At 50.2% G+C, this 26,242-nt stretch overlaps 11 protein-coding genes across 11 annotated transcripts; 4 read left to right on the forward strand and 7 right to left on the reverse strand.

Moving 5' to 3' along the window:
* Nucleotides 1-1,494: 1,494 nt before the first annotated feature.
* P174DRAFT_364434 (potassium ion transporter) lies at nt 1,495-3,960 on the reverse strand (the record flags this gene model as incomplete). The annotated part of the gene is made up of 1 exon (XM_024821990.1): nt 1,495-3,960. One exon carries the CDS (start codon nt 3,958-3,960, stop codon nt 1,495-1,497), a length of 2,466 nt encoding a protein of 821 aa, XP_024685113.1.
* Nucleotides 3,961-5,733: 1,773 nt separating this feature from the next.
* Nucleotides 5,734-6,883, reverse strand: P174DRAFT_438292 (putative peroxidase). The gene has a single exon (XM_024826504.1). The coding sequence runs from the start codon at nt 6,664-6,666 to the stop codon at nt 5,914-5,916; it is 753 nt and encodes a 250-aa protein (XP_024685114.1). The 5' UTR covers nt 6,667-6,883; the 3' UTR covers nt 5,734-5,913.
* A 262-nt stretch (nt 6,884-7,145) lies between these two features.
* P174DRAFT_474895 (alpha/beta fold hydrolase) lies at nt 7,146-8,696 on the reverse strand (the record flags this gene model as incomplete). The annotated part of the gene is made up of 3 exons (XM_024830657.1): nt 8,055-8,696; nt 7,365-8,008; nt 7,146-7,335 (listed from the first exon to the last, which is right to left on the reverse strand). Exons 1-3 carry the CDS (start codon nt 8,220-8,222, stop codon nt 7,146-7,148), a joined length of 1,002 nt encoding a protein of 333 aa, XP_024685115.1. The 5' UTR covers nt 8,223-8,696.
* On the reverse strand, nt 8,576-9,431 carry P174DRAFT_417548 (DUF3632 domain-containing protein; the record flags this gene model as incomplete). Its single annotated transcript, XM_024824609.1, has 2 exons — nt 8,576-8,964; nt 9,023-9,431. 2 exons carry the CDS (start codon nt 9,429-9,431, stop codon nt 8,576-8,578), a joined length of 798 nt encoding a protein of 265 aa, XP_024685116.1.
* Nucleotides 9,432-10,231: 800 nt separating this feature from the next.
* aspf1 (major allergen and cytotoxin AspF1) lies at nt 10,232-10,814 on the forward strand (the record flags this gene model as incomplete). Its single annotated transcript, XM_024822052.1, has 2 exons — nt 10,232-10,315; nt 10,368-10,814. The coding sequence occupies 2 exons, from the start codon at nt 10,232-10,234 to the stop codon at nt 10,812-10,814; spliced, it is 531 nt and encodes a 176-aa protein (XP_024685117.1).
* Nucleotides 10,815-12,717: 1,903 nt separating this feature from the next.
* On the forward strand, nt 12,718-14,594 carry P174DRAFT_383821 (glycosyltransferase family 2 protein; the record flags this gene model as incomplete). The annotated part of the gene is made up of 3 exons (XM_024823182.1): nt 12,718-13,245; nt 13,308-13,542; nt 13,593-14,594. 3 exons carry the CDS (start codon nt 12,718-12,720, stop codon nt 14,585-14,587), a joined length of 1,758 nt encoding a protein of 585 aa, XP_024685118.1. The 3' UTR covers nt 14,588-14,594.
* A 435-nt stretch (nt 14,595-15,029) lies between these two features.
* Nucleotides 15,030-16,214, forward strand: P174DRAFT_438296 (carbon-nitrogen hydrolase family protein). Its single transcript, XM_024826505.1, has 4 exons — nt 15,030-15,128; nt 15,241-15,329; nt 15,383-15,795; nt 15,854-16,214. Exons 1-4 carry the CDS (start codon nt 15,084-15,086, stop codon nt 16,183-16,185), a joined length of 879 nt encoding a protein of 292 aa, XP_024685119.1. The 5' UTR covers nt 15,030-15,083; the 3' UTR covers nt 16,186-16,214.
* A 184-nt stretch (nt 16,215-16,398) lies between these two features.
* Nucleotides 16,399-16,762, reverse strand: P174DRAFT_457301 (uncharacterized protein; the record flags this gene model as incomplete). Its single annotated transcript, XM_024829540.1, has 2 exons — nt 16,399-16,452; nt 16,523-16,762. The coding sequence occupies 2 exons, from the start codon at nt 16,760-16,762 to the stop codon at nt 16,399-16,401; spliced, it is 294 nt and encodes a 97-aa protein (XP_024685120.1).
* Nucleotides 16,763-17,548: 786 nt separating this feature from the next.
* On the reverse strand, nt 17,549-20,721 carry P174DRAFT_438298 (dynamin-like GTPase vpsA). The gene is made up of 8 exons (XM_024826506.1): nt 20,432-20,721; nt 20,293-20,362; nt 20,111-20,205; nt 19,288-20,038; nt 18,585-19,226; nt 18,270-18,531; nt 18,134-18,218; nt 17,549-18,082 (listed from the first exon to the last, which is right to left on the reverse strand). Exons 1-8 carry the CDS (start codon nt 20,452-20,454, stop codon nt 17,914-17,916), a joined length of 2,097 nt encoding a protein of 698 aa, XP_024685121.1. The 5' UTR covers nt 20,455-20,721; the 3' UTR covers nt 17,549-17,913.
* A 326-nt stretch (nt 20,722-21,047) lies between these two features.
* P174DRAFT_438302 (H(+)-transporting V1 sector ATPase subunit A) lies at nt 21,048-23,592 on the reverse strand. Its single transcript, XM_024826507.1, has 5 exons — nt 23,195-23,592; nt 23,032-23,116; nt 22,287-22,954; nt 21,332-22,228; nt 21,048-21,272 (listed from the first exon to the last, which is right to left on the reverse strand). Exons 1-5 carry the CDS (start codon nt 23,306-23,308, stop codon nt 21,216-21,218), a joined length of 1,821 nt encoding a protein of 606 aa, XP_024685122.1. The 5' UTR covers nt 23,309-23,592; the 3' UTR covers nt 21,048-21,215.
* A 902-nt stretch (nt 23,593-24,494) lies between these two features.
* P174DRAFT_363584 (oxygenase MpaB family protein) lies at nt 24,495-26,034 on the forward strand (the record flags this gene model as incomplete). The annotated part of the gene is made up of 4 exons (XM_024821937.1): nt 24,495-24,869; nt 24,931-24,959; nt 25,014-25,740; nt 25,804-26,034. 4 exons carry the CDS (start codon nt 24,495-24,497, stop codon nt 26,032-26,034), a joined length of 1,362 nt encoding a protein of 453 aa, XP_024685123.1.
* Between the last annotated feature and the right edge of the window lie 208 nt (nt 26,035-26,242).

The following is a 26,242-nucleotide window of genomic DNA, read 5'->3' on the forward strand; positions in this document are numbered from 1 at the left end:
AACGGATACCAGTAATTGAATCTGAACAGCGCCGAGCTGGGTAGTCGATGATGAATGGAGTTTGCTACGGAAAGAGGTGGAGTGTCACGAAAGACGCTGCGAGGAAGCGAGGGATGCCGTCATGCACAACTTGGGAAGCTGCCACCGATCATATCCAAATTAGGAAGCCGGCATGCACGGCTGCATGCAGCAGCACGAGATGTGCTACATTGCACAATCTGTGATCTAGGATCGAGTCAAGCAGTATTGCACGCTTTGGCCCAATATTAAAGTTTTTCAGGGATCATTTTCATGTTTTCTTTTCAATCTTATATCAACCAACTAAGGTGTAGTTCCGTACACAGAGCCAAAAGTGTCCACCAGACGTAGGTACCGTCTGAAACATGCAATGTATGCACTGTGTGGTGTCCCTGACGCTAGACCCAAAACAGACACGGCTTCCCTATCCGGCATGGTAAGTAAGTTTCATACAGCAGTGTATTCTTGCTTTTTGCAAGACATCAAATCCAGAAGTCGGCTGCAGCTAACCAGACGCGTCACTACCTATCTAGAAAGTACCTTAACAAAGCAGTTGTTCATCGGACTGCTCATCAATACCGAGGTACGAGTATTCTGTATGGTGGCAGGTGCGAGGCAAGGGCAAGAAGAAAGCGAAGCTTCCGCCAAGACTAATAAGCCCGTCTCTGGGAAGCAATGCACCCAGTCAACATTAAAAATTTCCTACGAAGCGTGCTATAGAATCATAGCCACAGTATCCCGTATGGACTCCATGTCGTAATTCCAACGAATCTTAAGTAGATATTGATTGTGTTTTACTCTCCCTTTCACCCTCCTCATGGGGAAATTGGGAACGGAAAATGTCTCACCTCGGATTTTGTTCCACTGTGGAATACACACAGGTACGGAGCACCGTTTGCATCATGCAGTGCTACTTGCAAATTTTGGCATTCCATGCCAGCCAATTTCAAAGTCAAAAGGCAGAAATTACAGCGTAGATAGAAAGCCGAGTAAAGTCCTTTGCAGATGTCATATCTTGAGATTCAGTCCAACGGGTGCTGCCTGGAGTGGTCCACCGACTATTCATATACAATCCTGCGCTAGCCTTGGACGATCTCAATTTCTGTTTCAGCTGTCTAAGACTGGCAGATCCTTGTAACATACTACTTTTGCCCTCATTAATGTGTACTGATGTCTCGGAGCTTTAATATGGAACAATTCATGATTATGAACAGCCAGCTGTGTTGCTTAATATATAAAGGTAAGTGGTCAACCATATCTATTTAATGACAAGATCTCCCGCCGTGAGGATATCAAAACACCAATAATAAGTCCTCGCCAAATAACAGACGCTGAATAAACAAATCCCTCATGTATATGTGAAGACTTCGAGTAGTATGTGCAACCCCCACAGTACGGCACCAGACACCTGAAATGTGTCAGGCAAACCATACAATTAAATAGCACTGATCTATCCCTCGTTCAAATGACAAACTCCTACCGCTGGGATCTCTGGGATTTTTGCGACCGCATTGTCGAGTGCCGGCGGATGATATTGTCCCCGTTTGTCCATTGCGCTGCACCCCTGTCCTTATCCTCGGCGCCTGTTGCGACACCATTCTCTGCCCGCGCTTGCGAGTGAGTTCGGTCCATCCCAGACATGGTGCTGAGGTTGGAGACCCGCCGACGCATTCGTCTCTCTGCATCCTGCAGATCCTTGTCCTTGAGAGATTCCGATGGAAGCAAGATTGCACGGTCGAGGGCGTACGGGAGACCACGGTGTCGACCACGGATTTGCATTGCAATGATAATGAGCTTTGACAAAACCTTGAACTGGCCACTGAAAGACGTGTTGACGCCTGGATATCCGAATGACAGGCCAACGGTACCATAGGCGGAGACAATCTCGAAGAGGACTGCCCACATCTGGAAAGCATAGTCGGCCTTTGACTGTAGGCGGCTGCCCTCCACGATGGCAATTATGAACAGCCCGAGAAAGACATACCATAGGTCAAAACTCAGCTGCCTTCTTAAATGGAACCCGATGTAACTTGGGGGGGTCTGTGGTTCGTCTTCGTCCTCCCCACCCGCATAAATGCCGAGACTCTTCTCCTCGTAGACATTGGTTCGTCGCATGGAAATGGCGATGGGGAAAACCGAAATATACATCATAATCATATAGGAGACCTGAATTGCAGGGTGAAGGTCCGCTACGCTCACCACGCCAAATCCAGCAGTCCGCGTGGATGCTGCTTGGAAAAGGCCGTCGAGTACCCGAATGCCCGGTGACAAAGAGGTAACAGTCGGATCGTCCAAGTCGAGAATAATAAAGAAGATCAAGTCAATGCCGTTCAGCGCCACGAGGATGGCGAACAGCCACCAGGTCGCGTTTCGCGGGAAGAGTAAGGTAAAGCATCGGCGAGGGTGATCCAATAGAAACTTGAGCTCCTCCCAAACGGCGCTCTCGCGTGGGACAATTTGCGACAGGACCCAGATGATCAACCGGAGCATACAGGGAAAGCCGGTGTTGCCAATAATGATAAGGAAAGTCATGAGGAGAAGAGGAAATACAGCTGTCTGGAAAGAGGTCATGGAGTCCGGGGTCAGCGTGAAGCCGACATCGTTGAAAGCAGATCCCGCGGTGAAGATGCCCCACCAAGGACGACCTTGTCCGATTTGCTCAACGACCTGACCCCAGTGAGTGGTCATGATCCAACCGACGAGGCAGACCATTCCCAGGATGTGAAAAAAGAGATAATAAGAAGTGAGTACAACAGCCAGAGTCTTCAAGGCTCGGTATTCGATGCCTCCCAGCTCATCACGCTGCTCTTCGGTCAAATCAACGAAGTTGGAATTTCGTGCAACAGTAGCGTTCCAGCTGAGATATGGAAGTGTCGTACGCTCCCGTTCGTGGGTCAAGGAGCGAACAAGATTGCTAAGAGTAGGGCGTCGTGACCTTGAACGCTCCAGGGCTGATGCATCGTTCAGATCTTTCGTGTCCCGAAAAGTGGGACGTGTGTCGAGACGTGGGAACGTCGAATTTCTGGTTCTCGTCTGCTGTATGTCCGGTTCGTTGATGGTGATGTGCGGCCCTTCCAGCGGTCCAACTTGGTCGGACTCCTCCGAATTCCGAGAGCTCTCGTCGTCAGATTCGCTGCTATGCGTCCGCTTGGAATCCTTGCCTTCATCATCTGCTTCCTCCAGGACCTCGGGGACGCCGCCGCGGTCGTACTCCCGAGGGCTGGGAATGCGCAATGCCCCTTTATTCTTCCGTTGTTTCTCCAGGAAAGCAATGTGATGCTCAGGATCCAACTGTGTCGGCACCCGAAGGCTGCCCAAGCCGAGCCCTACAGTGCTATTCGGACCACCCGTCTGAGCCTCCGAACTGTCCGCTCTATCAAATCGGGAAGGCGAGCCTGGAGTCGATCCATACTCGGGGGTTCCAGCAGCCGCCTCGCGACCTCTTTCATTGGATCCCTGGGTGTTATTGCGCAGCACAACAATCGGGCGAGAACCAATACCAGCTTCCTCCCTTCCCAGCGAAGTTGCGTCCTTATCGCGACTCAAGGTTCGCATTCTCGTCCTGGTAGAACGCATCACTCTAGTATCCTGCACGATGTGTTGAAACCGCTTCTCGAACCAATACAGACGGATGAAGACGAGGACGGAGTGGATGAAAATCGGTGTCGTGAGCATGGAACTGAAGTAGAGGATCACCTGCTGGTACGTTTTTAACTTGTTGAAATCTATCGTATTGAGACCGCTCTGAGTTGCCGCGCCGGAACAGAAGAAGAGGATGTCAATATAGGCAAGATCACTTCCTGGATAAAGCATAATGGAAGTGATCAGTGTCATGGCGATGATGTAGATGTAGTGCACGGAGATAAAGTTGAGATGAAGCCCGCTTATCAGCGGAATGCGGGACTTCATCGAAGCCAACCGCCGAAGCACCGGAGTATACATTGTGGCAGGAACCGGAGGACAGCGGGCGTTTATCTGTCCACGTAGAAACCTCTGCGGCCAAATAAGCCGTCGATGAGACTGCCCGAGAACGAAGAAACAAGGTAATGTTCTTCGAGGAGGGGTTTGAGTTGAAAGGACGTCGATCCGCCGCCACACGAGAGATCTACCGCACGAATTCCGTCACTGCAAATCTCCGAAGCTGCGCGCAAGTTATGGGTGCAGAACAACTCCCAGAACCAGCCAGTGTTAGCCTCGAGTCACCGGAAGGTAGTAGTTCAGGAGAAGGCAAGCAGTCATAAAAGCCAAGAACATTGTGGAGCAGGACAACCAGGCAGAACTGAATCGAGAATTGTGGTGGCCCCAGAGGCAAGAAAAGGCATAAGAAAACCAATCTCAGTACTCAGATGTATAGAAAAGAGTAGGTAGGTCTTGGGAAGAAAGAGAATTGGAAAGGAGATTCGGAGAAGAAATGGCAATGGAGTGTCGTAAGACTAAGGAGAAAATTGCGATGGACCGGGTTGGTTCAGGAATAGGTTTAGATGGGGAGTGCGAGATTTTGCCTATCAAAAATCAAAATAAATGCTAACATAACGACGGAACCGAATAATTAAATAATCGCTCACTGGGGGCGTTGATTTTGTGGATCTGCGGAAGCAAATCCAGATCCCAGACTTGAACAAATCCAGTACGGAGTAAGCTTGGTGTATTATTCTGTTCCATGTTCCCTTAGAGAAGTACTGCGTAGGTGCTCCTAAACCTTTGGACAGCTACCAGTAGCGGTAACGGCCGAGGGATGACCAGTCCCGACCATCGGGTCAGCTCTGTGATGGCTGCGACCGGCCGGACTGGACCATCTGGTATGTCTGAGGAATGTATCGTTACGGTCTTGGCCGCATCGCTTTGATAGCGGCTGTGCTCTCGGCATGGCCATACAAGGATTTGTGCATATATCACCACGCTAATACCTGCAGGCTGCTGTCATGAAGTTGATCATCCTGGGTAATATCAATCCTGCTAATGATAGATTGATAGACATCACAACAGAAGCGGTATACACTACGCAAGCCACTGGTAACCACTGGTTGGAACATAGTTTTCCTACACTACTGATGAAACACCGACGAGCAAAGTCAGGGACGGTAACTTACGTCCAATACAAATTAAAATACCTTGTCTCTGATTTGTGACCTGAGAGTTCAGTTCCTTTCATGTCTTTTGCAGTTTGCCTAGGGTGTTTCAAGTGGGGGATGCACTTGTCTCTCGGTACCGCAAATACGCACTCTAAATAGATTAAGCTTTGACGTGTAATTTACTGTTGCACTTTACGGAGCGCAAACTGTTTCAGTCTACTCAAGGTACGTCCCTAGAGTCTACGGAGTACGTCAAATATCTGGACATTGGAGCAGACAAATGCTCTTCTCCATATTGTAGGATCCACCTCGAGTTTTATGAGATTAAAAGTTTAGTTTCGTTAGATTGTTCTGCTGCGGCCCGCATCACTAGGTACTTTCCGACAGGCCCAGGGAAGCCGAATCGTTCCCGAGTACCCCTAGCCCATACCTTACTGCCCTGTTACTACTGGCATGAACTGAGCACTACTCCGTAGGTTGAGCTACTGGAGCTACTCTTGAGCAAGGCATGCAAGTTCCGGTAAGTGGCTGAGGTCAAGCGACTTTGCAACAGATCGAAGAAAATGGATTCCATTAAAGTAACGACTTCATCCGATGCACCAGGTCATGCCGCATGCACCAGTAATGAAACTGATCAGCGCAGGACATGTCTGACGGGAAAAAGGAAAAACTCCCGGGAATTAAATCTATTAGCGGCTGGATTCATTGATGCAACAGACTGCAAAGGCTAAATCTTCATTGCACGATACGACCAAGCGCTACGCAGCATAACTACGCTCAGATGCTCAATCTTGCAAACCGCTTATTCTAATCAATAGTAACCTCAAAAAGGCGACGCAAAATGTGAAATCCTCAGAATCACCGGCGCAAGCTCGGGCAACAACAGCGGTAATCGTCTTGGCTTCCATCCCTCCTCGATGGGTAAACGCTCCTCACCAAACAGCACTTGTATGTACTCCTCCGGTACACGATACGGGAAGCCCCGACCAAATATACACTGAACCGCTCCCAGCTCCGCACATCCACTGAAGTGGTTGATCCTATTGAACTCCAAGGCCGGGTTGTCTCTTTTCTGCTCGTCGTGTCGAGCCTTGCGATACTTACCGAAAGCCGACGCGCTGAAACCCCTCTCTGTTTTTGGAGCAGCGAGGAATCGCTCCAGAAGGTCTGGATCCACATGCATGCAGTCGCCCAGGGCGCGGTCCTGTCGGGTTATAGAGACATCGTGCTCCACGGCGTGAGGTCGGCCGACCTGGTCGAGGTTCAGCACGGGTACGCCGTCTTCGTTGACTTGGTCTTTATCTCGTAGTCCAAGCCGGGCCCCTTTCTTCGGGTCATCAGAGTGAACCTTGAACGCGCCGTTGACGAGTATTGCGGTGACATCGATACCCATTCCCAGGTAGCGTAGAGCGGCTTTTAACTCTGCGGCGGTGATGTTGCGGCCATTGCGTGCGATGATCCCGTGGTTTGCGAGAGAGTTGAGAACGGGGCACGGAGCTCGTAGCTCGTCGGGTCCTGCGGGACGGTAATCGCCTTTGACAAGAGGAAGTTCCTTGGAATCTGCGACTTCTGCCATTTTTGACATGATTGTGGGTTCTGGACAAGGAGAGGTGTTGGAAGGAGCCCCAGAATTTATACCACTTGGAGGCTCAAAATGTCAGACTATCAAGTGACCGGTAGTGACAGGTCAGATGAAAGGTTCTGTGAGTTGATGAGATGATGCATGCCTCTTGAGGAGCATCAGAGGCTGTCATCAGCCGCTTGCGACAGGTGACTAATAGGGGGCTTGGTGGTTACACAGCCCTACTATTTTGCCTCGTGTTTGTCGGATGCATCACAACAGGTAAACGGAGAGATCATATCCAATCTCAAGATTCGTTTTCTCTGCTTAGTATTAAAGGCTCTACAGGTTGCACAACCCTCTTTGCTTTTCTCCATGGATTGCGTTGCATCAATTCCTGAAACAAAGAACAACATGGAACTAAATTAAGAATAATAGCAAAGCTTAACTTCTGGAATATGGGAATGGCATATATACAATAGATCTAATCAAACTCAACTAAACCGGTCCACCAATTCCTGTATCGACTGATTCACCTCATGCTCCGTCTCCCACCCCAGCATGTGCCCGGCCCCTTCAAAAACCTTCCATGTAATCCCCTCACCAATCTCCTCTTTCAAAAGCTCCCCATGACGAAACGTAAGCATTCTATCCTCCGTCCCATGCAAAACAAGAATCCGCTCCCTGCCCACAGCATCCCCAAAGCCCTCAACTGCTCTGGAGACTTATGGTGAAAGTAGCAAGCAGTCACCTGCAACAAGAACCCCTTGGGCGTATACGACTCCGTATCCGCCTTCTTCCTCAAATGCCCCGCCGCAAAGCGATCCCTCTTCGTCGGAAAATTCAACGCAGGATCCTCATTCTCTGTGTCCGGCTGCGCCAGAAACTCACTCGCAAACAGCGTCGCCGCGATTCGGTCGATCTCCACGTCCACATGCCGCGGGATGAACATGCTCGCGCGCTGCTGCAGGTTCTCGAAGAAGGGCGTTGTGCGCACGAGTCGCGGAGCCGAACAGCAGAGCGTCAGGCTGGCGAGCCGGTCCGGGATGAGCATCGCGACTTCTTGGGCGATCATGCCGCCCATGCTGGCGCCGATGACGTGGATGGCGCGTGTCGCGGGAGCTTTCAGGTCGATCCAGCCCAGCGAGCTGACGAGGTCCACGACATCGCGGGCCATCTCGCTTGTGGAGTAGAAGCAGGTGGGTTTGTCGGATTGGCCTACGCCGCGATTATCGAACACCAGACAGGAGTATTTCGAGCCGTTGAGGTGGCCGAAGTACTTGGTTTGGCGCTTCCAGTCTTTCAGGGTGGCATTTAGGCCCATGATCCACTGATTGGAATTAGCATCGTACTTCCCCTAAGAATGACTTGCAGTGGGATTACTGCATGCATGAAATACTGACAACTAGCTTCACGGGTCCCGTGCCATGGATCTCGTAGTTCAGGTTGATCGGACCTCCGCGCCTGTTCTGAGCCACCAGGGCCCGTCCCGAGGTTGTGGGAGGGAGTTTCCAGTCTACAGTCTCATATGCTGGATGAGCGATGATCTCCTGAGCTGTCAGAGGCGCCATTTTATGTTGCTGTTCAGGCCTCCAGGGTTAACTAAGTTTACACGTTATAAGATGCAGCCGACGTTCCCGAAGTCTGGCCGCAGTCTTCCTTGGTCTTGTTCTTTGTTCCTCTCTTGGCGCCCGGTCCCGAGGCTCGGTCACTAACAACTGTGGGTCACGCGAGCTTGTGATGCCCGATAGACAATGACCTCATATGAATTCGTGGAGAAAGGTGAACAGGGCAGATTTCTCCTGGAAATAAACTGTTTCTTTTTTTAGATAATTTTGAGATCTTGTGAGCATTTGCCGCAATCGCGTCTCCGGATCTACCTCGTACGGCACATCTCTTGGCGAGTTCCAGTAACAATACTTATTCATCTCAGGTGTAGAGACTCCATAACCTGCTTTGCCTTCTGAGCTCTTTCCCGAGTCTGCGGGCTCATCGAAGCATTATCTGAGACGCTTCCGAACCTCTCCTTACACCTCTGCCAATTTTCCATACCAATCCCTTCCTCTTCCTCGGCCACAAGTCTCTGTCCGCAGCGTATGACCCATTCCGCTGCCACAGTTATCCTACACTCCAGAATAGATCTGGGGGCATCATCGACGGGTCCGTGCTCCAAATCTTCTTCTAACATTCCTTTTATCGCATATTTCGCGAAGAGGATCAAATCAGCAGAGCCATCTCTAGTCAAGCGAGTAGCATAAGCATTCAAGCTCTGCCAATGTTGACGCTCCTCCTCATCAGTCAGAGAAACCATACCTACTAATCTGTCAATAAGAAGATCATGATGCAGCGGCTCGCACGAATCTATACTTACAATCATACATCTCCCTGAATGTTGGACCTAACAACGGCAAATCTCCCCATAAGGCAAAGGTATAGCCCCATGCCTCCAGGTAGACAGTTTTGGTCTGGGAAGTTAGACTTTTCAAGGCTTTGATCAGCTCTGCGAGCCTGTCTTGTTCAGGAGCAGCGTAGGGAATCTGCTGCGCCACATTATGAACCACGCCCCAGAAGTGCCAGAGAAAACTTCCTGGGTCCTCGCGGGGCTCGCCTGCAGGTTGATCCTCATCGGGACGGTTTGCAGGAAACAGTCGATCAAGTGCTTGAGCTGCGGCTGCAGGGGAGGCGGCGGGAGCTTGTAGGTAGTCCCGCAGGATCTTGAATATTTTTTCCTCGATAATCCATGGATCGTCGTCTTTTAATTCGAGCCGAAGAGAAGACATAGTGAGATGGTAACCGTCCCTATTCTGGAGTTTGAGATGGTAGTTTAACCTGGCGTGATAAGGGTGAAAGTGGGGAAGAACAAGACACGGTCGGATACTGCGTGATATGGGCCACAACAAGAAGGCAAGAGAAACAGAAAGAACGGAGAAAGAAAATCAAAGTAGAGATGAGTAGAGATGTATGCTTGATTCAGCGCTTTGGAGGCGCAATTGCGCTGACGGTGTCGACTTGGGAATCTGACATCAGGTCGTGTTTCAAATGGCATGTGTACTTGGGCCAAAATATGAAATCAGGCAACAACGAGGCATTTCCAACCAGTTGTGTCCCTTTGAAAATGCTCACTGTCTCACCTGCAAGGGTCAGGTAGTACGCTTTTCAGCTCTTACATGTTGCAATCCAGGTCTAGTCTTCAGAGTTGACATGCATGAAGCTTGGGTCAAAGATCCACTCCATCAGCTTACGGTCATCCCTTCTCTCTCTATTAGGTAACTGACCACAAGGATAAAACATCCCGTGTCTCTAAGCTTACACTGTTACATTGACTCCAAAAGCTCGCACTCCACTTGACAGTTCACGGCACGACCTACCCTGTGAGGGGCGTCTTCTGGCCCCAACAATTACCTCTCCATACAGGGATGCTCGTCCAATATCATCTGAGGTGCGCAGGAGACAAAAGACGCATCTTCGCGACAATCGCATGTCCTGAACGAGCAATGTCAGGTATAAAAGCTGTTGAGTTCTCTCGCTTGTCGCAACCAGATTGGAAAACATCGTCAAAATCGTCCTGACTACGTCCAAGATGGTCGCAATCAAAAACCTTTTCCTGCTGGCTGCCACAGCCGTGTCTGTTCTGGCTGCGCCCTCGCCCCTCGACGCTCGTGCGGTAAGAGTCGCCTTAAGAGGCCTTCAAGAGGGTAACTGACATGACCCCATAGACGTGGACCTGCATCAACCAACAGCTGAATCCCAAGACAAACAAATGGGAAGACAAGCGGCTACTCTACAATCAAGCCAAAGCTGAGAGCAACTCTCACCATGCACCTCTCTCCGACGGCAAGACTGGTAGCAGCTACCCGCACTGGTTCACCAACGGCTACGACGGGAATGGCAAGCTCATCAAGGGTCGCACACCCATTAAGTTCGGGAAAGCCGACTGTGACCGTCCCCCGAAGCACAGCCAGAACGGCATGGGCAAGGATGACCACTACCTGCTGGAATTCCCGACTTTCCCTGATGGCCACGACTATAAGTTTGACTCGAAGAAACCCAAGGAAGACCCGGGTCCGGCGAGGGTCATCTATACTTATCCCAACAAGGTGTTTTGCGGCATTGTGGCCCATCAGCAAGGGAATCAGGGAGACTTGAGACTGTGTTCTCATTAGTTATGTAGGTATTATGTCTTGGAAGGTCAATGTTGAGTTGCCGCCACTCCTTTCTTCGACCACAATATGCGCCTTATGTACTGTTCGGGTAGACTTGGGCTCCAGTGATATCCGGAGAATTATGCTTGTTTATCATTACTGAAGATGCAACTTGCCGCAGACATTCCGCTCACTCTCTGTTAGATATTTGGATCGAGGTTTAGAGCCCCTCTAGTATCAGCTCGTGTTGAGGTAACGTTGCCTCACATTTGCAACCGAGATCGGGAAGATTCTAGTAATTCGTAGACAGGACAGTCGAGCTCTCTTGTAAATGACCTGAATCCCAACTAAAGGTATTGAATGCACCATGACTGGTCACCACAGGTTAAGTGGCTTACTCGACAGGTTTCATGCACCATCGGTGATTGACGCATAGTCTGGTGTGTGAAACCCTTACCTCGCCATGTCTGCGGCATCCGAGTTGTGTAAGGTAAAGATGAAGGCAGGTTTGGCTGCATGTGAGTATTTGCTTGAAGTTCATTGGCCTTTAGCCATAGGCACTTGGGTTGATTTCATCTCGAGTGGGAGCAGCTGAGACACACCAGAATGTGGGCGAGTGTCTATCGCGCGGTCTCGGGTCAAGACATGACCATGGGCCAATCCATATACTCACTAGGGCCATCGCCGACTCGAGCATTCGGCTGAATGGAATGCATTTCCTCGATCTTCTCAAGCCCCCTGTGACCCTTTACCTTCTTGATCAGCATGTTGGATGAGTAAAGATAAGCAGACGGGTTGAAATAAGAAGCTGACAATGGACTGAATTGATCCATCAACTGGCCCACGCGGTCTTTGCTGCTTCCTCATTGGCTTGAGCCTATTGGACCGAGATGCACAAGCGAGCCAATCAACGTAGCGATCTGCACGTGGCCGGGCTCCATTCTCTTTCGTTAGCCCATGCGAGTCTCCCAAAAGGGTAAAGACTGATATGAGGTGTGTGCCTCAGGCGTTGCTTTGGCTGCCTTTCTACTTCGTACGCTACGATTGCGCTTCATCTCGACCACTCAGACACTGCTGCACGGTGTCGAGTTCACCGTTGATTGCCCAAATTACTTCACAGTGCCTAGGAAATGATAGTCTCCCTTTCGGGAGTGTACTCCGAATGGTCATGGGATACCTTTCAAGAACTTTTCATGTCTTTTGTCTGACTCACATAGAGCGTGCTATGCTGGACACAGACGGGTCGAAGCTGACCTCTTCCTGACACCGCCATTTTATTGGCTTTCAAATCTTAAGAGAGTCCACAGCTGATCCGAGCGTTGCTAGCATAGAAAGAGCCCGATCGTTATCGCCCAAAGCACTGCTAAGGCGCTCCCTTCTTGCTAGCCTCCGACTCTGAAGCCTTTTTTGAGTCCTTGTTGCTCACAGTTAACACCTCATTCCTTTTTGGTCAGGAACGTGGAAGGGGGTTGGGCCTGCTGACTCAAGTGAAAGAGCCTGATACGGTGTTTCTGCTAATCCGCCTGAAAATCACAGCCCACCGAACGCTTGCAGGTGCTTTTAGGGCCCATATCAGATTTGAATGATTACCACGGCTAACGAACCTTGTCTCTATTGCTGATCATCATATACAGCCTCCTAGAGCTGAACCGTCGAATGATAGGGCCATGATGCATATTCTGATGTTGTCAATGGTCCATTCGCCAGGCACTTATACTCAGTATACTCCAGCTCTTCCAGCGGACCGCTAACTAGTGTGTCCCTGTGGAAGTCATGAAGAATAGGGCCATTTTGTCCAAGGCCCCTTTTTCTTAGTTTCTTGACGGTTATATACCATGGCCTCTCGTAGAGAACTGATTCGTTTCCCCCCTCTGCGGGGTGAAGGATTCTGCAGCAGGTATTTAGTAACCAGGCTTTTCACAAAATGGTCTTCCAATGGGCATCACGCTGCTTGCCTGGCTTTAGTATCATTGCGTTGATTGTGCTTCTCCGGTTGACCTCCAGTGATGCAGTCGCCTTTTGGAAATGGAAGAGCCCGTTGCCATCATCGCCAAAAGATGCGCCGGGCAGTCGGCCGCACCATCTCAATCTGGCCCAGCAGTTATTTGTCATATATACCATCCTTGTTCATGTCAGCATGTTCGCCTTTACCACGCGTCTGGCGTGGGCCCTTTTCAGCGTCACCCGGAAGACAAAGGAAGCCCTGCAGCGGCGAAATATCGTGCAACCTCGCATTTCTGTGGACAAAGATAAGTGGCTCTCGGACACTTCGACACTCACAGACACGGATTCGGATGTATCTGATCCACTGATGAGCGATATGGCTCACGATTCTGATGGACTGGAGGTCATTCACGCAATAATCCTTCCGAACTACTGTGAGGACCTACATACATTGCGAACCACCCTGGATGTTCTGGCGAGCCACCCAAGGGCACGGACACAGTATGAGGTGGGTGCTGAGCGAGTCCCTATTGTGCTTCCTGAAATTAATATTGGGCCTTGGCAAATCAGATATACCTCGCAATGGAACAGAAAGAAGCCGGGGTCGCCGAAAAAGCAGCCAAGCTGGCATCAGCATTCGAACCGTCCTTCCGCCATATCCATGCTACTTTCCACCCCGCAAACTTACCCGGCGAAATAGCTGGAAAGAGCTCAAATGTGGCCTTTGCGGCCCGACACGTTATGGAAGTGCACAGGGCAGAGCTGGACTCGGGACATTGTGATGTGATTGTCACGGTTATGGATGGTAGGTGTTGTCCTTTGTCTGGTCAATTGATAGCTCTAACCGAGTTATAGCCGATACGCATTTCTGGCAAGACTACTTTACAGAGATCCGGCGCCTTCATTATGCGCACATCTCGGAAGCAGATCGGACTCTATATTGCTGCCCTATCATTTTCGACCGCAATTCTCAGGAGACCCCGGTTCTGGTCCGTTGCGCAGATCTGCTTTGGGGTTTCGCCGGCTTGTCCACCATCTACCCTGGGACGTGCGTTTCAATCCCGACATCGGTCTACTCTTTGCCGCTGTCTCTGGCTGAGAGGATTGGTGGCTGGGACAGTGATTCAACTGCGATCGGAGAGGACATGCACATGATGCTCAAGTGCTATTTTGAAACTGCGGGCAACGTCATCACTCGGCCGGTCTACGTCCCCGCAAGCCAGTGCAACGTCTCAAGCGATACTGGACGGGGCTGGCGACGGTCGTTGGATACCTGCCGCGCCCGTTATCGACAGGCATTGAGGCATATGTGGGGTGCACTTGACTCGGGCTTTGCCGCGCGACGTACTATCAGCTACATTCGCTCTCATTGCCGCTGCCTCTTCTTCCGGCCCAGGCACCTTGCCCTGGTACATCTGCTCTGGGAAGCTCACTTTCTTCCTTGCCACCTGATCATACTCATGCTCTTCTCTACGATCTACACTCTGTTGACGCCTCCAGCTTCCCTCCATCCCACCATGGCATGGGCGTTCGACCTTACCAACCTGCTACGCGCAGCATCATTTATTGGAATGAATATGTGCATTTTTCTGTACGAGCCATGGCATGCACTCTGTGTGCGCACGCGGAAAACAGATATGCAAGAAGCAAACGTGGCGGATGCAGGGTTCTCGGAACGGATCTGGTGGAGCCCTGCGCAGCTAGTGGAGCGCATCTGCTTTCCTATCGCAGGAACCGTCTTTGGTGGTATTCCAACGGTCCATGCTGTCTTTTCGCATTTCTGGACCGATAGGCTGGTATATCGGGTGAGCAAGAAGCCGACTTTCTCGGTGGCTGGAGCGATGGCCTAGTTACGACATATTTGCTTGAAGAACAACCGCGTAAGCGGACACTAATACGTATGACTTATGAAGCTAGATAGATCAGATAATATAATCATAATGAGACGTCTTTTCTCCAGGTCAACCAGTCATTCGAAGCTTACTGTCGGTACCAGTCAAGTCACCTTGTGAATTGTGCTCAACACGAAACATCGCTTCAACTCGTAATATCTTTTGCATAGAATAACATGGAGATCAAACTGGCATGGAATTGAGGCGAGACTGTCTGTTGGCAATAACTACGAAGGTGACTGTTTGATGGGGGTTGATGTTTGAGTACTCAGTAGGGCACATGGTACACCGAAGCGGGGTATGGAGATGCTCAACCCCACAAGTTACCCCAACGGCCGGATTCTCCAACTTCCTTAAGGATAAGTACATCGACTCATCGAGTACATCCCCTGATTCATATCGTCGAAAGACTCTCAGAACCGCGTATTGAGTGTCCCAGTCCACAACGTCCGAAATGGCACCAATCCGTCGAGTCGCGGTGATCCAATGGCACATCAAGGCAAGCTACGTCACTACCAGGGGCACCACGGTGACTGCTATCTGGAGCGCACCGTGATCTTATCCGCTCCCAGTCGCCCCTTTAAGCTTGATCTAACGCCTGAATTCATCAGGACCTCGCAATTGAAGAAAACCACGCCAGAGCATGCAATTACATTCGAGATGCGGCCGCACAAGGCGCCGAGCTAGCCGTTCTACCAGAGTAAGTCATTGGTCTGGAAGCATCGTAAGAATAGTCTAACTCATTCTGACTAGATACCATCTAAACGGGTGGGCTCCGGATGACTCCCTCTGGGCCGAGCAGGCAGGCCAGTATAAGAAGTACCTATCCGCCTACCAAGCTCTCGCAAAGGAGCTGCATATCTGCCTCGTCCCGGGAAGCATCGTCGAAAGACACGAGACCGAAGCCGAGGGGAAAGAACGATTCAGCCTCTACAATACGGCGTACTTTATCTCCAACGACGGCAGCATCCTTGGCTCCTACCGGAAGAAAAACATCTGGCATCCCGAGCGTCCTCACCTCACCTCGTCCAGCGAAGCACCGCACGAGGTATTCGACACGCCAATTGGGAAAGTGGGGCTGCTGATATGCTGGGATCTGGCGTTCCCAGAGGCATTCCGGGAACTGATTGCGAATAGGGCGGAAGTGGTGATTATTCCTACGTTTTGTAAGTGCCTGTCTCTCTTTTTGTTTTGCGGATTGACGACTGACCGGACACCACCAAGGGACTCGCTACGATGCGTCGCCCGAGGCACTTTCCTACAACCCAGACTCAGAAGCGCTCTTCCTCGAGACGACGCTGACGTCTCGCTGCTTTGAGAATACCTGCGCCGTTGTCTTCGTTAATGCTGCGGGCGCCGATGAGAAGTTCCTCGGTATGTCCCGCGTCACGCTCCCCATCGTCGGGCCGGTGGGTAAGATGGGGAGCGAGGAAGGCGTGCTGGTTGTGGATATGGATATGGGGCTGTTGAAGATTGCCGAGGAGAATTATCGGGTCCGCGAGGATATGGCCAAGGAAGGCTGGCATTATGTCTACCGCCATAGTACTACAAAATAGAGGAAGTGCCTTTTCAGTCCATAAGACGTTTCTCATCGTCGGCGCTACAGGCCAGGCTCAGCTAAATTCAAAAAGGCCGTTATCATCATGCTGCATTCCACCCAAGCTTCGCTCCGCAAATGGTATCACCAAAAGGACGACACGACGTCAACCATGCGCCTATCCGCTCCATCCATTAAGTCCAGACAGACCAAGGTTCTGCTCCTCAACCGCTCAAAACAAACCACTCTGAGCGATCAACGAAGCAAACTCCTGGTCCCTAATCACCTACCCAAAATATCAGCACCGGCCCCAAGATCATCACCAACACCAACAGAACAACATCAAATATACTTACAATATACAACGGCTCAATCACACCCCAAGGAGGACAGAGACAATGAGGGCATTCCGCCCGAGTCCGAGTCGAGCCAAGCGACCCAGCCAAATGACAGTCCTTGTCATCGCAGCGCTCCTTCGCCCCAGTCGGGTCATTGATGATCTCCAAGCATGCAAGGTAGACCTTCACTTCGACGACGTGCTTGGGGAAGGCAACGCAGCCGGCGGGTTTATGGTAGACGGGGAGGTATTCGCACATTTTGGCGGTGTCCGGGTCCTAATAGTTAACTATTAGATCTATCTGTATCTGCTCCGAATCGGGTGAGGATGGTTCTTACCGTAAAAAGGAAGTCAGCGGACTTAGACTGAGACTGTATGTGTTAGAGAGATTGCTCTGGTATTTTGGGTCCTGTTAGCTTATGCTACGTACACACCGGCAGCAGCGGAATCGGAATAGGCATACCTTGCTAACACCGCGAAGATGAGGTAAATGGGACAGCGCAAAGATGACTTGACGGGTAAGCAGCTCGGGAAAAAAACACAAAAGACAAAAGTCCCAGTAGACGACAAGAGAATGGAAGATAATCTCCTCGATGGCGGATAGACAAGAGAAGGAGGAGGTGAAGACGAAGACAGAGGAAGTGAGAGTGAGAGAAAAGAAGTCATCTGTGCTATCCCCGCCATTCACTACATGTTTCACCTCATTGAACAGCATCAACCCTGGTTTCTTGCTTCTCTAGTATTTTGTACAGATCTGAGTACCAAGATGCCCGCGTTGAAGTTCGCTCTGAACTCGATATACTGCCAAATGAGTATACTTCTGCAGTTCACGATGCTGAACGCTCATTGGCTAATGATATGACGCTAACTGAGCGCTATAATACCTTAAACAGATGGCGCTAAACTGTTTTTGTGAGGCTGACGTGTGTTATTTATGTTGTAACAGTTTGGTAATCTTTCAGCCACATTACCCCTCGGGTACACTTAGTGAATACGCAATAGCTGCGCCACCTGGACGGACAATAAATGAATAAAGTAGTCAAAGTCAGAAAATGATAGAATCAAGCGATAGGATTTATTCAGTGATATGTACAGGTTAAGGAAAGGATATCATGCTGAACTCATAAACGTCTCTCTTAATTCTAATAAACCAAGAACGGAAAAACGAATCATCCACAGCAATCATTAGGCAATACAAATTCGTGGTATAGAATCTCTTGACAACCGGACATCTGGGAAGACATACTGCTCTAGAGCCCTTGAAAAGCCCTCGCGGAGAATATAACGTAGGATATGACTCCTCAAGCCGACACAAGAATCCGCTCCAAAAAGGTCCAGGAAGATCCAGTAGGGATGGCAAGTGAATCAACAAGAGTAATGGGACTGGCAAGCTAGGGTGTCGTTGGACAATCACTGAACTTGGCTGACGATCTCGCTGGCGCGGCTCAGGCTCTCCACCATCTGCTGACACTCCTTCCGTCGGCGAATGGTGTAGTCGCTTTCCTTGAGCAATTCGTCCAGCTCGTTATTACGGTACATCTGCTCGAGCAGTTCACGTTGCATCTCATCCTTGGTGAACCTGAAGTAAAGGTTAGCACAAAGATTTGTCGAAGCTGTCGATCCCACTTACTGAACGAGGGTGTACATGATGGCCTTGGGAACCATGTCGATCATGGTGCGCTTGACAATGTTGAAGTAAGAGGTGATAAGAAGCTCTATCCGCGCATTAGTTTTTGCTGTCTTAGCAGACTTTATTCAAAACTTACTGATCACCTCGACCTCTGTAGCCTCACGCTCAGAAAGAGTGGCAGATGCCTTGAGGGTAGGTGGAGGAGGCTCCATGGCAGCCATCTTCTTCTTGTTCTTGGATGCCCAGAAACTGCCGAAAAATCCAGAACCACTGTTTTCTGTGGCGGCTACGGCATCGACGGACGGGCTGTTTGCACGAGGAGGCAGAGGCTTGCCCGTCTTCGGGTCTACCTGCGTAGGCTTGCTCGCTTGCTGGCGTTCATTGACAATTGTCATAGCCTACATTCTGTCAGGATCGCTTACAAAAGAAATTGGAACCAAAGGTCACTTACGCGATGCCCGTTGAGGAAATCGGGGTGTCCAGTGTTGATGTAGCAGGCCTCCATCGAGATCAAATCGTGGACAAGCTTGTTTGTCGGCTCCATGCACTTCTTGAAAAAGCTGATGACAACAGCATGGAACTTCTCCTTGAGCATGGGGTATCTCCGGAAGAGCTGCTTGCTCAGAAGCTGACCCAGAATGCGTACAAGTTCGTCGTAAACCAGCGAGATGCACTTCAAACTGGGATCCTCCAGTCTCTTGATCTGCTGCTTGACAATCAACTCAAAGGCGGTCGTTCCGACGAAAAGCGCAGGAGACGAGCCAGAAGAGTTGTAAAGGATTGTTCGAATGTCAATATCCTTCACCTGGTCGAATGGATCCACGGCCTTGATACCGTTCGAGTACAGTTCGTGGAACACAAAGCTGATACGGGCACCACCAGAAAGCTCGACGCTAGACAGCTCCTGGTTGTTTCCCTCCAGAACCGTGCGGTACTCATTGCTGAATTCCGTGATGATGTTAAGGATAATATTGGCGCTGTTTCCGAGCATCGAGTCGCCAAGCTGGGAGAGCTCGGCTGTGTACTTCTGGAGAGAGGCGGAAATTCTGGCTTTGATATCGGGCAAAGTCTGCTTGATGTGCATCATAAGGATCTAGAGAACGGAGGGTCAGCTAAAATTCCACCAACGATATGATTCAGCCAATAAAACATACCAAGTTCAGCTTCCTGGCAAGGTACGGTGTTCCGCAGTACGAAGCCTTATTCCGATAAGCCTTGTGGCTCTCGAAGAAGTTCTTCTCGTGCTCTAGTGCGTATGAGATGGGACGCTTGTTCTCAATATCACGCTGGCCACGGTTGACCACAGGGACGTAACCCAGCCGCAAAGGGATAATCCTGCCTGCAAGAATATCCACCACATCTGTACCCTCGTCCATCAGATCGACCTTGGTTAGCACACCGATAGTGCGCTGACCCTCGGGGTCCACCTCGCGCGCCAGTTTCAATCCGTCCGAGTTGGCAAGATCCTGGTTGGCAGAGGTGACGGCCAGGATGATCGCGTTCGGCTTGCTGATGTACTTGAGAACCATATCCCTAATCTGCCGTTCAATATCCTTGGGCTGGTCGCCCACTGGGACCTTGGTGAGACCGGGCAGATCGACCAGTGTGAGGGTCAGGACGTTGGGCGAGTAAATTCGCAAGTTGATGGGCACTGGCGAGATACCAGCATTGCGACCGACTTTCTGTTCAGTTTCCCGCACGATCTCCTCGCGAATCTTGTTGAAGTCGTAAAACTTTTGTCCGGGGATGTGGAGGAACTCGCCGTATTCGTCGACATTCGCCTCGCTGTCCGTAGTTTCTAGCTTTTCCTCCTTGACTCCGTTCGTTACCGAGTTTCTTGAAGGTCTGTTAATGAGCTGTAGGATGAGGGGTCTCCGAGTCACGATTCCCGATCCACGAGGGAGGCTGGAGCAGCGGGCAACCTCAATTAGCGACAACTCACAGCATCGAACACAGGCGCAGGAACAGTTAACTTACAAGTCCCTTCCAACGATATTCTCGAGAACTGAACTCTTTCCACTGGATTGCGAGCCTACCACTACAATCTGTGGCAGATCAATGGGGTTGTGAACCTAACCAGACAAGCGGTGTCAGTATCGGATAGAGGGGCTCGCAGGACCAAAGCAGAGAGATCTCCAAACAGTGGATGAGACACTTACCCCGACTGTCGAAAAAACATCTTGAAGTTTGTTCACCAGTGAAATCAAGCCGGGATCATTAACGTTTATACTGCCAACAAGCATACAAGTTAGCTAACGTTTTCGGAGCTTGGCCTCGGGGGAACAGGGGCATGCGCACGAGGTTGTTGTCGGGCTTGCCATGGTTGGCAACTGTGTAGAGAAAGCGATCGCACAGAACTATTTCTGCAGTAGAACAGAAGATTTCGATTCAAAAAGGATGAGACTCGAGTGTATGGCCTTTGCTTAGAGGGAGTGGTGATTGTGGGTAGGAAAGAGCGGGAAGAGTTGGGATTGCGGCCAAGTGTAGAGTTTCGGTTGTGGTCCAGATCAATATAGAAATAGATGGGCAACGGAGGAATGATAGCATCGACTATGGACACTGCACCGTCCAACGACACTCCTTGTATCTATTCTCTGAGAATAAGGACTTTAGTACTGGTTATTATGAAATTCACGGAGAACGATCTTTTTACAGAAGTCCAAACTAATGTTGTCGCTCACGAGAGCCATCGCTGCACCCGTCATGTGGCTGTGGCCACCCGAGACCGCTTTAACAGTGGTGCCTAACATCAGCCACCGACATTGCGATCAACAGGCATCAATCATGAGGTAGTTTACGATATGGTAGACTCTTATGTCCCATCTTACCACTCCTTTTGCTACTGAAAACCCGCTCTAGTAATTGGCGCGAGAAATAGATAAACTTGATGCCATTTAGGTGCACATTTATATAGCCCTTACTCAAAGATCAAGTGTATAAAAAGTCACAAAGTGCTCGGGAGCCGGCACTAGCTTGCGGAACAAGAAAAGTCGACTCAAATAAATACAGAGACATAAACTTGCTACATATAGGCTTCTAATAAACATAAAAGAAAGTATCGCCTCTCCGGACATTCGTCTCCTTACTCGTCCGACACCGAAGCGAATCTCTCCAACATGGTCTGAAGGATCTTCTCATACTGTGTAGATTTGTCAGTGACGAGAGACTACCGATTTTGATGGGAAACATTGGACTGACCTTCCCTGAAACCGCTGCCTGGTTGTCTGGAATTTCAAACTTCATGCTACGCAAAGAGGTCTGAATGTCAGCAGTGGCGTCACGGACCTTGCTCCAACTCTGCCCCTGAGCAATGGCCTTCTGGGCTTCATCATGGAAGCCCATGAAAGCCTTCATCATATACTCGGTCTTCCACAGAGGACAGAACTGATCATAGTCACTGTAACCGTTCTGCTGCAGGAAGTCATCCTTTACCATGGCTGCGACGTCCAGGGTGATCTTGTCCGAGTCACCGAGGGCCGCCTTACCGACCAACTGCACAACCTGGTCTAGATCCTCGGACTTGGACAACAGTTCGCGGATCTGGTCTCGTAGACGGGGGAATTCGGGATGATGCTTTTCGTAGAACTTGTCCAGAATGGCCGTATACTTGCTGTAGGAAATCGATGTATTGATCGAGGGGAAGTGTTTCCGCTGAGCAAGTTTCTTGTCGAGACCCCAGAATACCTGCACGATACCCAGCGTGCTACTGGTGACGGGGTCGGAGAAATCACCACCGGGAGGGCTGACGGCACCGACGATACTGACACTGCCATTTCTCTCGGGGCTTCCGAGAGCGATACTCTTGCCAGCACGTTCATAGAAGGAGGCGAGCTTGGCACCTAGGTAGGCGGGGAAACCCTGGTCCGCAGGCATCTCTCCCAGACGACCAGAAAGTTCACGCAAAGCCTCGGCCCAGCGAGAGGAAGAGTCCGCCATCATAGCCACGTTCTTTCCCTGGTCACGGAAGTACTCGGCGATCGTGATACCGGTGTAGATGGAAGCTTCACGGGCGGCGACTGGCATGTTCGATGTGTTGGCGATCAGGCATGTACGCTTCATGATGGGCTCTTTGCGACCCTCGACGTCGATGGACAGCTAAGTAAAGAGTTTCGTCAGCGTGCGATCGTCTTAGCAGAGGTCTCAGGTCCTGTACCTCTGGGAAATCCATCAAAACTTCCGCCATCTCGTTACCCCGCTCACCACAGCCGACATAAACGATGATATCACTGTTGGAAAATTTGGAGACACTCTGAGAGATGACAGTCTTTCCGCAACCGAAAGCTCCCGGGATACAGACAGTACCTCCTTGTACACTGGGGAACAAAGAGTCCAGCACTCTCTGGCCGACGATGAAGGGCGCATCGGACGGCAGCTTCTCATTGACCGGTCTGGGTACACGAACAGGCCAAGAGTGCATCATACCATGTTCCGACTTCTGTCCGTTGAATTCAATCTCCAGGAGCTTCTCTTCAACGGTGTATTGGCCAGCAGGAGCTATCCGGGTAATGGTACCTCTAGCGCGAGGAGGAAGGAGGATCTTGTGGTCGTTGAACAAGCTGTTTTCAAAGACGGTACCCCAAATGTCACCACCGGTGATGTGGTCGCCGACCTTGAACTTGCCGGGTTTAAAATCCCACTTCTTTTTGCGATCCAAAGCATTCACTGCAATACCACGGGGAATGTAGATGCCCTTCGAATGAGCAGCGATCTCTTTCAGGGGTCGCTGAATACCATCATAGATTGTTTCCAACAAACCGGGACCAAGCTCGACCGAGAGAGGCTTGCCCGTACGCATAACAGGATCACCAACCGTTAGACCAGCTAGAGAGTGGAAGGGTAAAACGTTAGACTCGTAGTTGCCAGTAACAGTTCGTCATGGTGTAGATGCGGAGCTGTACCTGTCTCCTCGTATACCTGAATGGTAGCCTTATCTCCATCAAGTCGAATGACCTCACCAACCAACTGATCATGTCCGACTCTGCACTGAAGTAGCAAAAAGCATTTCAGTCAGCTAAACGAAGCCCGACCATTTCCTGAAGTGAAGCGTCAATAATGACCTACCAGCTCATACATGGCACAGCCGATCATGTGCTCGGCCACGACGACGGGGCCAGATATGGAGAAAATAATGCCATTCTGGTCATCACCAGTCTTGTCCTTACCAGAAGGAGCCATTATTCGCACAACTGGTGTGTGTATGGATGAAGAGGACGGGGATGAGGGAAGCTCGATGTTGCTGCTGCTGCTACTTGAGCTAGAGGTCGTTAAAGTGGGCGAAACGGGGAGCGGTGGCAGTTCGTCTGGCGCGGGCGGTGATGACGGCTTGGATACGGACAGATCAACCACGCCGCGACTGGCAATCAGGTCCAGCAAGGAGGGGCGTGCTTTGAGTCGAGGTCTACCCAAACCCAGCATCAAATTCGTAAGAGGGATTGATTTTTGATACAAGAAGATACATATGTCGCAATCCACTCAAACTACCCCGGGATTTGATGGGATCGTAAGTTTACTCAGCCATCCTAGAGAGCGGGCTTGGTCTTGTCTTTGTCCCCAGTCTTGTATTGGCACTAAATCAAAACAAGTGCTGATTATCAAGATCTATGTTACCACTATCTAGCATTTGGCCGTTTACTTTCAGATTTTGTTGTTGCACGTCGCGGGTAGAAGGAGCTTTCCTGGGCTTTTAACAGAGTATTTAATACAATCTTTGACCTGCAGCTAACACCACTTTCAGACACTGTGAGGCTTAAAATCATCCGAATGAACTTAGTCCAAGAGTACAGCTTGTGACTGCTGATCTATCAGTAAGTAGGTGGTGAGGGACAGAAGGTCGAACCTTACAGCAATCAGTTTCTGGAGTAATGTCCCTAAAGAAGTATAAAGCTACATCTTCAGAGCCTTGAAAAGTTAAGGCGCCTGGGGCGGAGACTGAGCTCTGATCAGGAAACCCACTGGAACCCGTATCCCCTTACATCCATAGTCCATCCGTCATCATGGAAAACAAATCGAGTAAGATTCAAGGGCTGAATAGGATCAACCTAACTCCCCGGCACAGAATCCTTACTCTGCTCTACCACTCTGTGCGTTCACATGTCGAACCACAAAGCCGCCTAGCCGCTAGTGACTTGTCTCATCCATGGATAGCAGCTTTGATTTGGCTCGCCGGAAAACATGGCCTTCGGCCTTCACACTCATGTGAGCAAGTGCATGCCAGCAGCGCTGTATATATGGGAGGGATGTTTCAGGCTGTTACCGAATGGCTCAGCGGAAACAACTTTTTCTGAGCACCTACCATGATAATATAGCACGCTACGTGATATATCGAGACATAGGGGAGAGTTTATTTGCTGTGCTACCAGCTATGATTTCATCAAGCCAGGAAACCCAGAATGTGCGCGAACACTGGGGTTACAAGTTCGAATGGAGCGATCTTCATCGATCTGCGGAACAGCTACACCCGCTGATGTTCACTTATGACAGGCTTGCAGATGACTGTCTTCAACGGCTAAATGAAATCTCACATGTACCTCGTCGAGACACTACTAAGACCGAAGGATCGACGTCCAAGCCAGCAAAGAGAGATCTATACATGTTGCTCGAAAAGCATCATGACGATGATCTCAAGATCAAAGAATTCAGGAATGAGATCAACACCGTTCCTGACTGGGTTGACTGGGAACAGATTAAGAGAGGACAAGAAGTATTCTACCGTTATGGAATGGCAGTGATCAACGTGGTAAGCTTGGACCATTTTTCTGTAGATTCAACTGGTGGACTAACGTCAACATCATAAATAGCTTACTTTTCAGAGTCTATTGGGCGGAATGTCTGACTCCGTATTGCGATACTAGCAATGAAACTGAACTAACAATTGCGGCAGGGGATCCGGACGCGTCGTAGAAACTTTAGCAAGGACTGGAGGATTCGCCGCAGATGTCGCACGACGCAGGATGCTGGAAACCCTTCAACATGTTCTTCAGGTCACCGGGTCCGTTGATGCCATGAGACCAGGAGGAGCTGGTCACGCCTCGTCGGTTCGAGTGCGGTTGCTTCACGCCGCTGTCCGTTCAAGGATATTGGACCTGGTCAAGAACAAGCCTGAATATTACGATGTCGGCAAGTTCGGCATTCCTATTAATGACCTTGATTGCATAGCCACTATCAATACCTTTTCGACAAGCGTACTCTGGATTGGATTGCCTCGGCAGGGTATCTTGCTGCGAGAGCGAGAGATTGATGACTATCTTGCCCTGTGGCGGCTGGTGGCGTACTATATGGGCGCGCCGCATGAGTTCCTCGAGACGAGGGCTAAGGCTAAAGCCATGATGGAATCCCTCCTCGCGTCGGAAATAGATCCCACCGAGATGAGTAAGATTCTGGCGCAGAACATTATCCTGAGTCTTGAAAACACACCCCCAACCTACGCATCCAAGGAGTTTATGGAGGCCATGGCTCGGCATCTCAACGGCAAGCAGCTGTCTGACGAGCTCGATCTTCCGCGGCCCACCCTCTATTACCAGGCGCTCGTATATGGATACTGCATTGTCGTGATGTGGTTTGCTTATACTTTCAGATTGCTCCCCTCTGCTGACCAAGCAATGATCAAGGTAAGAATGGGTATCTTGCTTCGGTCACTAACTGTCGACTATCTTTACGCTGATGAATCACAGTTGCGTCGCAAGAAATACTATAAGATAATCAATGACAAGGACGAAGGGCTCGGTGCGGAGACATTCTTCGAATTCAAATATGTACCTTTCTACACTCGTACCACGCGACTGGGGAAGCGCAAACCACCAAAGCGGACCAAGCGTGGGGTAGAGTTTCTGGCCCTCATGGGTCTTCTGTTTGCTGTTATTGCTGCTGGCGCACTGTTGGGCAGCATTTTTGCACTTACTTAATAAACTACAACGTTCGTAAGCAAGTCCTCTCAGTAGGGTTAGAGGTCGTCAAACTAGGGATAGATAGCAGACCACGCCTCCATGGAAGCTGAAAGGCAAGCCTGCTACAAGTAAATTTGCTGCGGAGTTGGTTAGAATTTCCTGTGAGGTCAGGACTGAACCAGTTAATCCACCAGGGCGGCTTAAAAACTTGTCTAATTGGGGTTCC

Source organism: Aspergillus novofumigatus (assembly GCF_002847465.1).
Source record: "Aspergillus novofumigatus IBT 16806 chromosome Unknown P174scaffold_2, whole genome shotgun sequence".
Classification (NCBI taxonomy): Eukaryota; Fungi; Ascomycota; class Eurotiomycetes; order Eurotiales; family Aspergillaceae; genus Aspergillus; species Aspergillus novofumigatus.